Genomic DNA, 12,785 nt, shown 5'->3' with positions numbered 1-12,785 from the left:
CTGGCCCCATATTAATCTGTTTTTCTCTTGTATGTTTCTTCTACAAATCCCTGTTCCTATTTTGTTTTCTTCCTTTCTTCCCTAATCCAGATTCTGATCATCTTTGCAATCTTTCAGGAAGTCCTTGGTTACTTTTCAGTAACTCTAGACTACATTTATTTTTCTGAATTCTTAGTACAGTGGTTGCATTCTACAGTATAGTACTTTTCCTTATATATAGGAATATTTTACTTATCCAAAAGTTGCTTAGTCAGCAGCTTCAAGAATTTCTTACTCATCCAAAGAACCAGTTATGTACAAACAGTACAGAACCCCTTGCCTCAGGTAACCAGAACAAGTGTTCAGAGTTGATGGGTTTTTCCTTCTAAGACAGTCTATGGACGCTTGGTCATATGTATAGTCATCTGAGTTATAATTACGTATAATCATGGAGTTAAAATATATCTAGTTAATAGTCCAGCCCTCAGCTGATTAGAGCTAGCCAATGAGAGAAGGGAGACAGCATCTGTTAATCTTGATTTTGTCAAAATGTGATATTTGATAAATTTTATAAATCTTTTCATGGCCATTTAATTTTAGGCTAAGGACTTTGTTCTGTTATAATAATTATTTTTCTAATTAGTAATTATTTGTTATTAAAAAACAATAGTTTTAATATTGTTGAATACTCACAAATTGCTTGGCATCTTGGTCAGGCCATTTTAAAAAGAATCATTGGTAACATCTTGATGATAGGTATGGTGCTTGGTAGTGTAGGTTATACAAAGATAATCTTCCTTCGTGAAACATGGTAGGAAAATAAAAGAAATACTTGGTTAACTATAAAATAAGGCAGAATCCTGGTTGTTGAATCTCATCATACTTATTGAAGGAAGTCTCCAAGTTCTGACTGAGTTACGTTCTAAAAGTTTTTTGGAGTTTTGAAGTCTTTCTAAGTAAAACCATAGTTTCTGATGATTCATTTCCAGTCCATCTTCTAAAACAGGATTTAATCATAAGAGGGCCAGGTTCTAGAGGAGCATTCAGGCCCTATGAATGCAAAGTCCTGAAGCCTTCAGCTGTGGTTGAAGGAGGGCATCGAGTGTGGAGGGATGGTGAGAGTGGCCTCTGGCTGCTGAGGTTCCAGTGTGGAATGAGCACTTGCATTAAAGCTTTGTTGCTTAGATGGGGGGAGATTCCTACCTGTGGGTCAACCATAAACTATGTTACATTATTCCATGAGATGTCTTATTTTTCCCATATCATAAGGTCATATGGTTTGTGTTACCATGAGGTGACAATTTTCTGTCCTCTTTTTGGCAAGATTAGCAGCCCATTTTTCTTAATGACATCTAAGGAACTCAGCATAGAAGCTACTACTTTTGAGTTCCCAAAATTTAACTACTGATAGCCTACTATTAACTAGAAGCCTTACTGATAACATAAGGAGTGATAAACAAATATTTTGTATGTTATATATGTCATATACTATATTTTTACAGTAAAGTAAGCTAGAGAAAAAATTATGAAAGAAATCATAAGAGAAATACATTAGTATTATTAGAAATACTATAGCCTGTATTGCTTGCATTGCTTATTACAGCCATAATTTCTTTCCCTTTTTCTCTCTCTTCTGTTTTGCAGAAAGTGGTGTTGGTCCCCAATGTGTTGATGATATTCCACAGATTCCTTAGACTCTGTTCATTTTTCTGAAGCTTTGTAATTTCAATTGTCCTATCTTCAGATTTGCTGTATCTTTATCCTGCTTGTGCACATCTGTTTTCAAACCCCTCTAGTGAATTTTTCACTTCAGTTATTGTACCTTTCAGTTCCAGAATTTCTGTTTGGCTCTTTTTAAAACTTAAATCTTTATTGTTATGCATATTGTGCATTGATCATTTTCTTGCTTGTCCACATCTTCCTTTAGCTTTTTGAGCATCTTTAAGACAGTTGTTTTCAAAGTCTTTGTCTAGTAAGTCTGATACACAGGTTTCCTCGTGTATGTTCTTTTATGTTGATTTATTTTTTTCCTTTGAATGGATCACACTTTCTTGTTTCTTTGTATGCCTTGTGATTTTTTGTTGCAAACTGGACATTGAATCTTATGTGATAACTCTGGAAATCACATTCTCCCTTTTCTCTAGGGTTTGCTCTTTGTTTTATTTTTATAGAGTATGTCTGTGCAGGGATGAGCATATGGTGAAAGTTAAGGTTTTACAGGTCCTTTCTGAGCCTGTGTTTTTTCCTGGGCATGTCTAGCAGCTCTCTTAATTTTCTCTATACATGGTTGTTTTTGAATATTTAAAGAAATAGGTATGACTCCTTTCAATATGGTGGAGATAATTTTAGCTGGTGGGGGTTGAATTACTGGTGACCAGCCTCTGTGCCTGCAGCTCTGCAGTCAGAAGACAGGAACCTGGTAATTGGAGACAAAATCCTTATTGCTTCTCTGGCTCCAGCAAAGCATACTAAAAATAGGGGTTGCCCTCCCCAGAGCTGACCACTTAACTGACTGAGCCACCCAGACACCCTATATGATCACTTTTATTTTTCTGTACTAGATGTATCAGTTCTAGAAAAGATAAGCCAAAGTCTCCAATTTTAATTGAATTTTTACCAAATTATTTTTGCACCTCCGATTTTTTCTTTATGTACTTCTCTGCTATGTGTACTGCATATAAGATTATGGATTTATAACTTCACTAATTATTAGTAATACTGCCCCTTTTTTTTTTATCCTATTCAAATAGTGCTTGTAACCTTAAATTCTCCTTTGTCTATTAGTATTGATACCCTTGCTTTTTCTGTATTTTGTGTATACTTGTTATCCCATTTACATTTTTCTTTATCATTTGTTTACAGGGTTTCTAATAAATAGCATGTAGCTAGGTTTTACTTTTTTTTAAGATTTTATTTATTTGAGATTGTGTGCATGTGTGTGCAAGCGGTGGCAAGGGGCTGGGGGTGTGTGGGAGGAGCAGAGGGGGAGGGAGAGGGACAAATGGACTGTACACTAAGTGCGGAGCCTGATGTGGGGCTCAGTCTCATGACCCTGAGATCTTGGCCTGTGCTGAAATCGAGTTGGATACTCAGACTCAGCCACCCAGGTACCCCTAGGTTTTACTTTTTGATGTAATTTGGTAGTCTGTTTTTTGATTAAATAATCCTTTAATAATTAGTGTAATGATTAATATTCTTGATTTTATTTTTATATTTCCTTCATTTAATATTTACTTTACATGGTTTTTATCATTTTCAAAATTTTTATTGTACTCTTCATCGCTGCTCTCCCCTTCCTTCCTTCCCATTTTTCCTCCTTAAGCATTTGGAATTTCTTTGATTTTTTTCATTAATATAAGATACACATTTTTCATATTTTAACACTTCTGAAATCAATATGTATCTTATAGTTACTTATATGTCATAGTTTAGTGTTCTCTGTCTTAGTGGTACATACAATAATGGCAAATCTTAAAATCAATGGTTAGAGTCTATGAGGGATACTGTTTTTTCATTATTTGGAGGGCATTTTTTTCTCTTCCTTAATTCATTCTCAGCCATATTTTTCAGCCATTATTTGAGATGACATCAGCATGTTCCCACTGGGGCATTTTGTTTGCCTCTTTGTTTCTTTTAGATGCCAGTAAGATGGGACTTTTTTTTTTTTTTTAAAGATTTTTTTATTTATTTGAGAGAGAGAAAGAGAGAGAGAGAGCACATGAGACGGGGGAGGGTCAGAGGGAGAAGTAGACTCCCTGCCGAGCAGGGAGCCCGATGCGGGACTCGATCCCGGGACTCCAGGATCATGACCTGAGCCGAAGGCAGTCGCTTAACCAACTGAGCCACCCAGGCGCCCCAAGATGGGACTTTCAAATAATTTCCTTATCTCCTTTTGAAACCCCACCTCCTAAGGCAACTTTGGGTTTATTTTTTCCTTTCTCCTCACATTTCCTAACTCAGGTTTTCCTGGGAGAGTTACATTCTCCAAATATAAACAAAAACCTATTCTGTGTTTAGATTTAAAACCTGTCAAAGCAGCTGCATTTGTCTTTGTATTATTTATTATTAGATCACAGCAAGAGAGAGCTGCTCTGCTCTGTTCCCTTGGAGGGAACCCCAACTTAGAAGCAGGTCATCTACCAAACCTGGTTTAGTACCAGGTTTCCCAACAACAGTGCATGTTTGTAGGTTTGACAGGATGGTTGCTGAGGCCCCATGTCGCTGCCTTATCATTCAGCCTGGGTGGGATTCTGACATGGGGGGCTTTCAGTCATAATTCCACAGATGCTAGCTTTGCCCCATTGCATCCTCAGCCAAGCATATAAAGGGTTCAGATGCATTTCATCAGATAGTGCAGTGTTTCTGGAGACTGTCACCTGGCTGCATTCTTTATTCAAGACACTAGTTTCCAACATTCTGACATTTCTTTTTTTTCTTTATTTTTAAATTGAAGTATAGTAGACATACAAGATTATATTGATTTCAGGTGTACAACGTAGTGGTTTGACAATTATATATGTCATGATGTGCTTACCTTGATAAGTGTAGTTACCATCTGTCACCATACAAAGTTATTACGATATTATTGACTGTATTCCCTGTATAGTACTTCTTATCCCTGTGACTTATTTTATAACTGGAAGTCTGTACCTCTTAAGCCCCTTCACCTGTTTTACCCATCATCCCTTTATCCTCTTCCCCTCTGACAACTACGAGTTTGTTCTCTGTATTTATGAATCTGTTTCTGTTTTGCTCATTTGTTTTGTTTTTTAGATTCCACAAAGAGGTGAAATCATACTTGTTTTTTTCTGACTTATTTTACTTAGTGCAGTGCCCTCTAGGTCCATCCATATCGCTGCAAATGGCAGAATCTTTTCTACAGCTGAGTAATATTCTGTGTGTGTGTGTAAGTGTGTACACCACATCTTCATTATCCATTCATCTATCGATGGACACTTGAGTTGCTTCCATATCTTGGCTATTGTAAATAATGCTGCAATAAACCTGGAGGGTGCATATATCTTTTTGAATTAGTATTTTAATTTTTTTTTTTTAATAAATACCCAGCAGTAGGATGACTGAACCATACTGGTTTTCTGTTTTTGATTTTTTTTTTTAAAGATTTTATTTATTTATCTGACAGAGAGAGAGCACATAGGCAGGCAGAGCTGTAGGCAGAGGGAGAAGCAGGCTCCCCACTGAGTGGAGAGCCTGACGTGGGGCTCGATCCCAGGACCCTGGGATCATGACCGGAGCTGAAGGCAGACGCTTAACTGACTGAGCCACCCGGGCCCCCTGTTTCTGATTTTTTGAGGAACTTTCATATTATTTTCCATAGGGGCTGCCCCAATTTACATTCCCATCCAAGAGTGCACAAACATTCCCTTTCTTCTACATCCTCACCAACACTTGTTTCTTGTGTTTTTTATTTTAGCCATTCTGACAGGTATGAGGTAATGTCTCATTGTGGTTTTGATTTGTATTTCCCTGATGATGATTGATGTTGAGCATCTTTTCATGTGTCTGTTGGCCATCTGTAGATCTTCTTTGGAGAAATGTCTGTTCATGTCTTCTTCCCATTTTTTAATTGGATTGTTTGAGATTTTTTTTTACTGTTGAGTTTTATGAGTTCTTTATATATTTTGGATATTAACCCCTTATTGGATATATGACTTATTTATACCTTCACTTATTCAGTAGATTCCTTTTTCATTTTGTTGATGGTTTCCTTCACTGTGCAAAAGCCATTTAGGGTCATGTAGTCCCCGTTGTTTACCTTTGCTTTTGTTTCCTTTGCCTGAGGAGACTAAGGCTGAAGTCTAAGAGATTATGGCTTATGTTTTCTTCTAGGAGTCTTATGGTTTCAGGACTTATATTTAGGACTTTAATTCATTTTGAGTTTATTTTTGTATGTGGTGAAAGAAAGTGGTCCAGTTTCATTCTTTTGCATGTAGCTGTCTAGTTTTTCTAACACTGTTTATTGAAGAGATTGTTTTTCCTTATTGTATATTCTTGCCTCTTTTGTCATAGATTAATTGACCATATAAGTGTGGGTTTTTCTGGACTTTCTATTCTGTTCCATTGATCTCTGTGTCTGTTTTTGTGCCAGTACATTAACTGGGTTTTTTTTTTTTTAATGATTTTATTTTTAAGTATTCTCGACACCTAATGTGGGGCTTGAACTCACAACCCCGAGATCAAGAGTTGCATGCTTCACCTGTTGAGACAGCCAGGCACCCCATAACTGTTTTGATTACTATTGCTTTGTAGTATAGTGTGAAATCTGGGATGGTGATACTTCCAGCTTTGTTCTTTCTCAAGATTGCTTTGGCTATTTGGAATCTTTTGTGGTTCCAAACAGATTTAGGATTATTTGTTGTAGTTCTGTGAAAAATATTATTGATATTTTAATAGGTCTTGCATTAAATCTGTGGATTGCTTTGGGTAGTATGGAAATTTTAACAATATTTTCCCAATCCATGAACATGGTTTTATCATTCCATTTATTTGGGTTGTCTTCAGTTTCTTTCATTGGTGTCTTACAGTTTTCAAAGTATAGATCTTTTACTTCCATGGTTAAATTTATTCCTAGGTATTTTATTCTTTTTGATGATATTGTAAATAGGATTTAAAAAATTTCTTTTTGCTACTTCATTATTAGTGTATGGAAACACAACAGATTTCTGTATATTAATTTTATATCCTGCAACTTTACTCAGTTTATTAATTTTAATAGTTTTTTGGTGGGATCTTAGGGTTTTCTATCTGTGGTATTATGTCATGTGCAAATAGTGACAGTTTTGCTTCTTTTTTCAATTTGGATGCCTTTTATTTGATTTCTTGTCTGATTGCTGGGCTGGGACTTCCAATACTATGTTGAATAAAAGTGGTGAGAGTGGACATCCTTGTCTTTTCCTGATCTTAGAGGAAAAGCTTTCAGCTTTTCACCATTGAATATGATTTGCTTTGGGGTTTGTCATACATGGCCTTTATTACATTGAGGTGTTCCCTCTAAACCCACTTTTGGAGTTTTTATCGTGAATGGATATTGAATTATGTCATATTTTTTCTGTATCTATTGAGATGATCATATGATTTTTAGCCTTCACATTTTGGTAATTATGTTGGTTGATGTATGAATATTGAACCATCCTTGCATACCTGGAATAAATACCACCTGATCATAGTAAATGATCCTTTTAATGTGTTGTTGAATTTGCTTTGCTAATATTTTAGGGGATTTTTGTATCTATGTTTATCAGGGATATGGCTCTATAATTTTGGAATCAGGTTAATGTTGGTCTTATGGAATGAATTTGGAAGCCTTACTTCTTCTATTTTTTGAAACAGTTTAGGAAGAGTAGGTGTTAACTCTTGTTTACATGTTTGGTAGAAATCACCAGCGAAGCCATCTGTTGCAGGATTTTTGTTTGTTGGTAGTTTTTTGATTACTGATTAATTTGTTAGTAGTAACCAGTCTGTTTAGATTTTCTATTTCTTCCTGATTCAGTCTTGGAAGATTGTTATGTTTCTAGAAATTAATTCATTTCTTCTAGGTTGTCCAGTTTATTGGGTTGTAATTTTTCATAGTATTGTCTTATAATCCTTTGTACTTCTGTGGTGTCGGTTGTAACTTTTCTTCTTTCATTTCTAATATTATTTATTTGAGTTCTCTCTCTATCTTGATAAGCCTCTCTAAAGGTTTGTCAGTTTTGTTTATCTTTTCAGAGAACCAACTCTTAGTTTCATTGATCTTATCTGTCGTTTTTTTTTAAATCTCTATTTCACTCTGGTTCTTTTTAATATTTGCTAGTATTCTATATGAAAAATAGTTATCTGTTTTTAAATGGCATAACCTTATTTCCTTGTCTTTTTTTCTGTTAGAATATTCATATTTTAACTATTGTTTTAATAAGCTTTCTCTGTTAAGGAGATATTTTGATTCTTACACATTTTACTTATTTATTTACTTATTTGGCTCAAACAATAAGAAATTTACTTTCTTACACTTCTAGAAAAGTCAGAGATTGAGATTTCAGTGGGGCTGGTTTCTCCTTGTGCTTATCTCTTTGCCTTATAGATGGCCTTTTTCTCCCTGTGTCTTCAGATGGCCTTCCCTCTCCCAGTCCTTATGCATTTTAGGCTTTAATGTTTGTATTTGTTTCCTAGGGCTGCAGGAACAAATTACCAACATTTGGTAGCCTTCAACAATAGAAATTTATTCTCACAGCTCTAGAAGCCAAAAGTTGTAAATTCAAGGTATTGGAAGGGCTAAGGTCCCTCCAAAGGCACCTTTCTTGCCTCTTCCAGCATCTGGTAGCTCTTGGTTTTCCTTAGCTTGTGGCAGTATCATTTGAATATTTGCCTCCATCTTCACATGGCCTTTTTCTCAGTGTCTCTGTGTCCTGCTAAATCTTTTTTCTCATATAAGGACATTGCTCATTGGGTTAAAGGCCCATTCAAAATGCAGGATGATTTTATTTCATGATCCTTAACTTAATTACGCTTGCAAAGACCCTGTTTCCAAATAAGGTCACAATTTACAGGACTTGGGATTACAACTGGGAAATTTTTTTTTTTTTATTTATTCATGAGAGTCAGAGAGAGAGAGAGGCAGAGGCAGAGGGAGAAGCAGGCTCCCCACCTAGCAGGGAGCCCGATGCGGGACTCGATCCAGGACCCTGGGATCATGACCTGAGCCGAAGGCAGACGCTTAACCATCTGAGCCACCCAGGCGCCCCTACAACTGGGAAATTTTTAACCCACGAGAGTGTTAATACATAGATGTTATTTACTAAAGAGTATAAAACTATTCATTGGTATTTTCTCCTAGCACTTTTGCATTTAAATGTTTAAGCCATCTGGGATTTATTTTGGTCTAAGGTAGGATGTAAGTTTATTTTTTGTATAACATTATTGGCAGATCACTCAGTTAATAAGTGCTGACACTAGGATTTAAACCTATGACTTTTTTTTTTTTTTCTTCAAAGTCAGCATCTTTTCTTTTATGTAGAACTACCTGCTTTTAGTATTTTAACTTTAAAGAACTTTGCCTGTAAGGCTGTTTTTGTCATCATACATCTCATAACAGAAAAATGACTCTTAAATGCTTTATTGGCACTTGAAATTATGATGGTAGCTGAATGTCTGAAAAGAGTCTTCTAGGCACTTGGGCACTTTTTCACAGTTGTTATTCTAGGAAAGAATAAGAAATGCCAATTGGGAAAGTATGTTGGAGAGCATGGTTTTGAGGTGCTGGCTTAATTTGCCATGTCTGATGCAGTTGTTATTGGACAGCTCAGGGGCATCTGTAGTATATGCTGTTTTACTCCTGCTAAAAGGTATTTTGGGTTTTTTGTTTTTTTTTTTTTCCAAATTTGTATTTGAGTTCTAGTTAGTTAACATATAGTGCAATAATTGGTTTCAGGAGTAGAATGCAGTGATTCAGCACTTACATATAACACCCAGTGCTCATCATAACAAGTGCCCTCCTTAATGCCCATCACCCATTTAGCCCATCCCCCACCCACTTCCCTCCAGCAACCCTGTTTTTTCTCTGTCGTTAAGAGGCTCTTATGGTTTGCTTCTCTCTCTCTCTTTCTCTCTTTCCCTATTCTCATACATTCATCTGTTTGTTTCCTAAATTCCACATATGAGTGAAATCATATGGTATTTGTCTTTCTCTGATTATTTTACTTAGCATAATAACATTCTAGTTTCATCCATGTCATTGCAAATGGCAAGATTTCATTCTTTTTGATGGCTGAGTATTTATTATTCCAGTGTGTGTGTGTGTGTGTGTGTGTATAAATAATATATATGTACCACATCTTCTTTATCCATTTATCAGTAGATGGACACTTGAGCTCTTTTCATAGTTTGGCTATTGCTGATAATGCTGCTGTAAACATCGGGTGCATGTACCCCTTTGAATCTGTATTTTTGTGTCCTTTGGGTAAATACCTAGTAGTGCAATTGCTGGGTTGCTGGGTAGTTCTATTTTTAACATTTTTTTTCAAAGGTTTTATTTATTTTGAGAAAGGGGGTAGGGGGGGGGGGGGGGGTGGGCAGAGGCAGGGGGTAAGAGAGAATCTCAAGCAGACTTCATGCTGAGCATGGAGCCTGATGAGGGGCTTAATCCCACAACCATGAGATTGTGACCTGAGCCAAAATCAAAAGTCGGGCTTAACTGATTGAGCCACTCAAGCACCCCTCAATTTTAACTTTTTGAGGAACCTCCATACTGTTTTCCAGAGTGGCTGCACCGGTTTGCATTCCCATCAACAGTGTAAGAGGGTTCCCCTTTCTCCGCATCCTTGCCAACATCTGTTGTCTCCTAATGTTGTTAATTTTAGCCATTCTGACGGGTGTTAGGTGGTATCTCATCTTGGTTTTGATTTGTATTTCCCTGATGATGAGTAATGTTGAGTATCTTTTCATGTGTCTGTTAGCCATCTGGATGCCTTCTTTGGAAAAAAGTCTAGTCATGTCTTCTGCCCATCATTTGGTTTTTGGGTGTTGAGTTTGGTAAGTTCTTTATAGATTTTGGATACTAGCCCTTTATTAGGTATGTCGTTTGCAAATATCTTCTCCCATTCTGTAGGCTGCCCTTAAGTTTTGTTGACTGTTTCCTTTGCTGTGCAGAAGCTTTCTATCTTGCTGAAATCCCAGTAGTTCATTTTTGCTTTTGTTTCCCTTGCCTCAAGCGACGTGTCTAGTGAGAAGTTGCTATGGCTGAGGTTAGTGATGTTGCTGCTTATGTTCTCCTCTAGGAGTTTGATGGTTTCCTGTCTTACATTTAGGTCTTTCATCCATTTTGAATTTATTTTTGTGTATGGTCTAAGAAAGTGGTCCAGTTTCATTCTTCTGCATGTGGCTATCCAGTTTTCCCAACACTATTTGTTGAAGAGACTGTCTTTTTTCCATTGGATATTCTTTCCTGCTTTGTTGAAGATTAGTTGACCATATAGTTGTGGGTCCATTTCTGGCTTTTCTGTTCTGTTCCATTGATCTGTGCGTCTGTTTTTGTGCTAGGACCATATTGTCTTGATGACTACAGCTTTGTAATAGAGCTTGAAGTCTGGAATTGTGATGCCTCCAGCTTTGCTTTTCTTTTTCAGGATTGCTTTGGCTACTTGGGGTCTTTTGTGGTTCCATTTAAATTTTAGGATCGTTTGTTCTAGCTCTGTGAAAAATGCTGGTGATCTTTTGATAAGGATTGCATTAAGTGTATAGATTGCATTGGGTAGTATAGACACTTTTACAATGTTTGTTCTTCCAGCCCATGAGCATGGAATGCTTTTCCATTTCTTTGTGTCCTCTTCAATTTCTTTCATAAGTGTTCTATAATTTTCGAGTACAGATCTTTTAGTTTTACCTCTTTGGTTAGGTTTATTCCTAGGTATCTTATGGTTTTTTGGTGTAATAGTACATGGGATCAATTCTAAAAAGTATTATATCTGTTTTCAAGGGATGTTAGTCATATTAATTTTATGAGTTAGGTTACATTAATGGGCTTGCCATCCTTGTAGAGAGTTTTAGTGGTAATTACAAAAGTTAAACTGACATTTCTTACATCCTGTAAAAAAATGAACATGTTGGACCCACTTTTGATATCTGAATCTGTTGATAAATGTTTGTAATGACCACATGAATTTTGGTTTTGGTATATTGCTTAAAATTGGTTCATATATAGTCTAAAAGAGTAGAGTGAATACTGTATAGTCTGATGCTTCATATAATAATCATTTATGTCTACTACATAATTTTTTCCCCATAAAGTTTTGGAATAAGTTATGAAAAACAAAACTTAGGGCTGCTCTGTTATGCATTTTTAAAGGAAAGCACAAGAGAAGAAGTTCCTGTGAAGACTATCCAGGCTACTAAGGCGAAACTTAACCCTGTTTGTTTTCATGACACAAATGCCAGTAAAGGTGATTTTGACTTAATGGACCCTTTGAAACTGGAGGCCGGGTCTCTTCATCAAAATAAGCATTTGGCATCTGATTCAGAAAGAGTTTTGCCCGTGGATAGATGTTTAGACACTGAAACGCCTGAAGTGTCCATTCAAAAATATGTGGACATAGCATCTTTGAAGCCTGTTAGTGACAGTGAAATTAATTCCACTGATAGTCTTCGGTCACCAACTAGTGAAAGGCGAACATGTGATTATTATAAGTCCATTAAAAAGAGTAAAGAGGGTAAGTAGGTCTTTTTTTTAAAAAAATAAAAGTAAAGAAATGTATAAAATGTTTATACATTTTGAATAGAATATATTTTCAAGTGGAACTTGCTTTATCTTTTGTAATAAAATAATTGTGTTTTATGGATTAGAAATTGTATCTTTATTCACAGATCTAGTGGAAATGTACTACTCTAAGTCCTAGTTTTCTTTTCCTTTTGCCCCTGGTTCTCCATTACAGATTTTTACTGGGTTAAGGCTGGCTTATCCACCATTAGAGAACTTTCCTTTTGTGGGAATGGATTTTCTTTTTTCTAACTAGTTTTGGGCAGATTTCAGTACTGTTGATATCTAAGATAAGTCAACTAAGTAAAATTATTAAGAATATTATATCATTTTGTTTCATATGTCATTGGATATTTTTGGAATTTTTTAGAAACAGATCTACCACAAAGTGTTGTCTATCAAAATGAAGAGGGCAGATGGGTCACTGACCTTGCGTATTATACATCTTTTAATAAAGAACAAAATTTAAATATGTCTCTAACTGACGAGATGAATGAAGACTTCAGATCTGGTTGTAAGTGTATTGATAACCACTTTATTGTACCATTTTCATTGTTTT

At 36.0% G+C, this 12,785-nt stretch overlaps 1 protein-coding gene across 1 annotated transcript in view; it reads left to right on the top strand.

The window, feature by feature from the left end:
* The window catches only part of CEP192 (centrosomal protein 192), a 133,528-nt gene that overhangs the window by 40,353 nt on the left and 80,390 nt on the right, over positions 1-12,785 (top strand). The window contains exons 10-11 of the mRNA XM_044920902.1: positions 11,819-12,179; positions 12,597-12,740. Of these exons, the coding sequence (XP_044776837.1) occupies positions 11,819-12,179; positions 12,597-12,740 (505 nt within the window). The remainder of the gene's footprint in view (positions 1-11,818; positions 12,180-12,596; positions 12,741-12,785) is intronic.

This window comes from Neomonachus schauinslandi, chromosome 14 (genome assembly GCF_002201575.2).
Source record: "Neomonachus schauinslandi chromosome 14, ASM220157v2, whole genome shotgun sequence".
NCBI classification, from domain to species: Eukaryota; Metazoa; Chordata; class Mammalia; order Carnivora; family Phocidae; genus Neomonachus; species Neomonachus schauinslandi.
The sequence above is the reverse complement of the archived record's forward strand: the minus strand, read 5'-3'. Positions and strand labels throughout refer to the sequence as shown.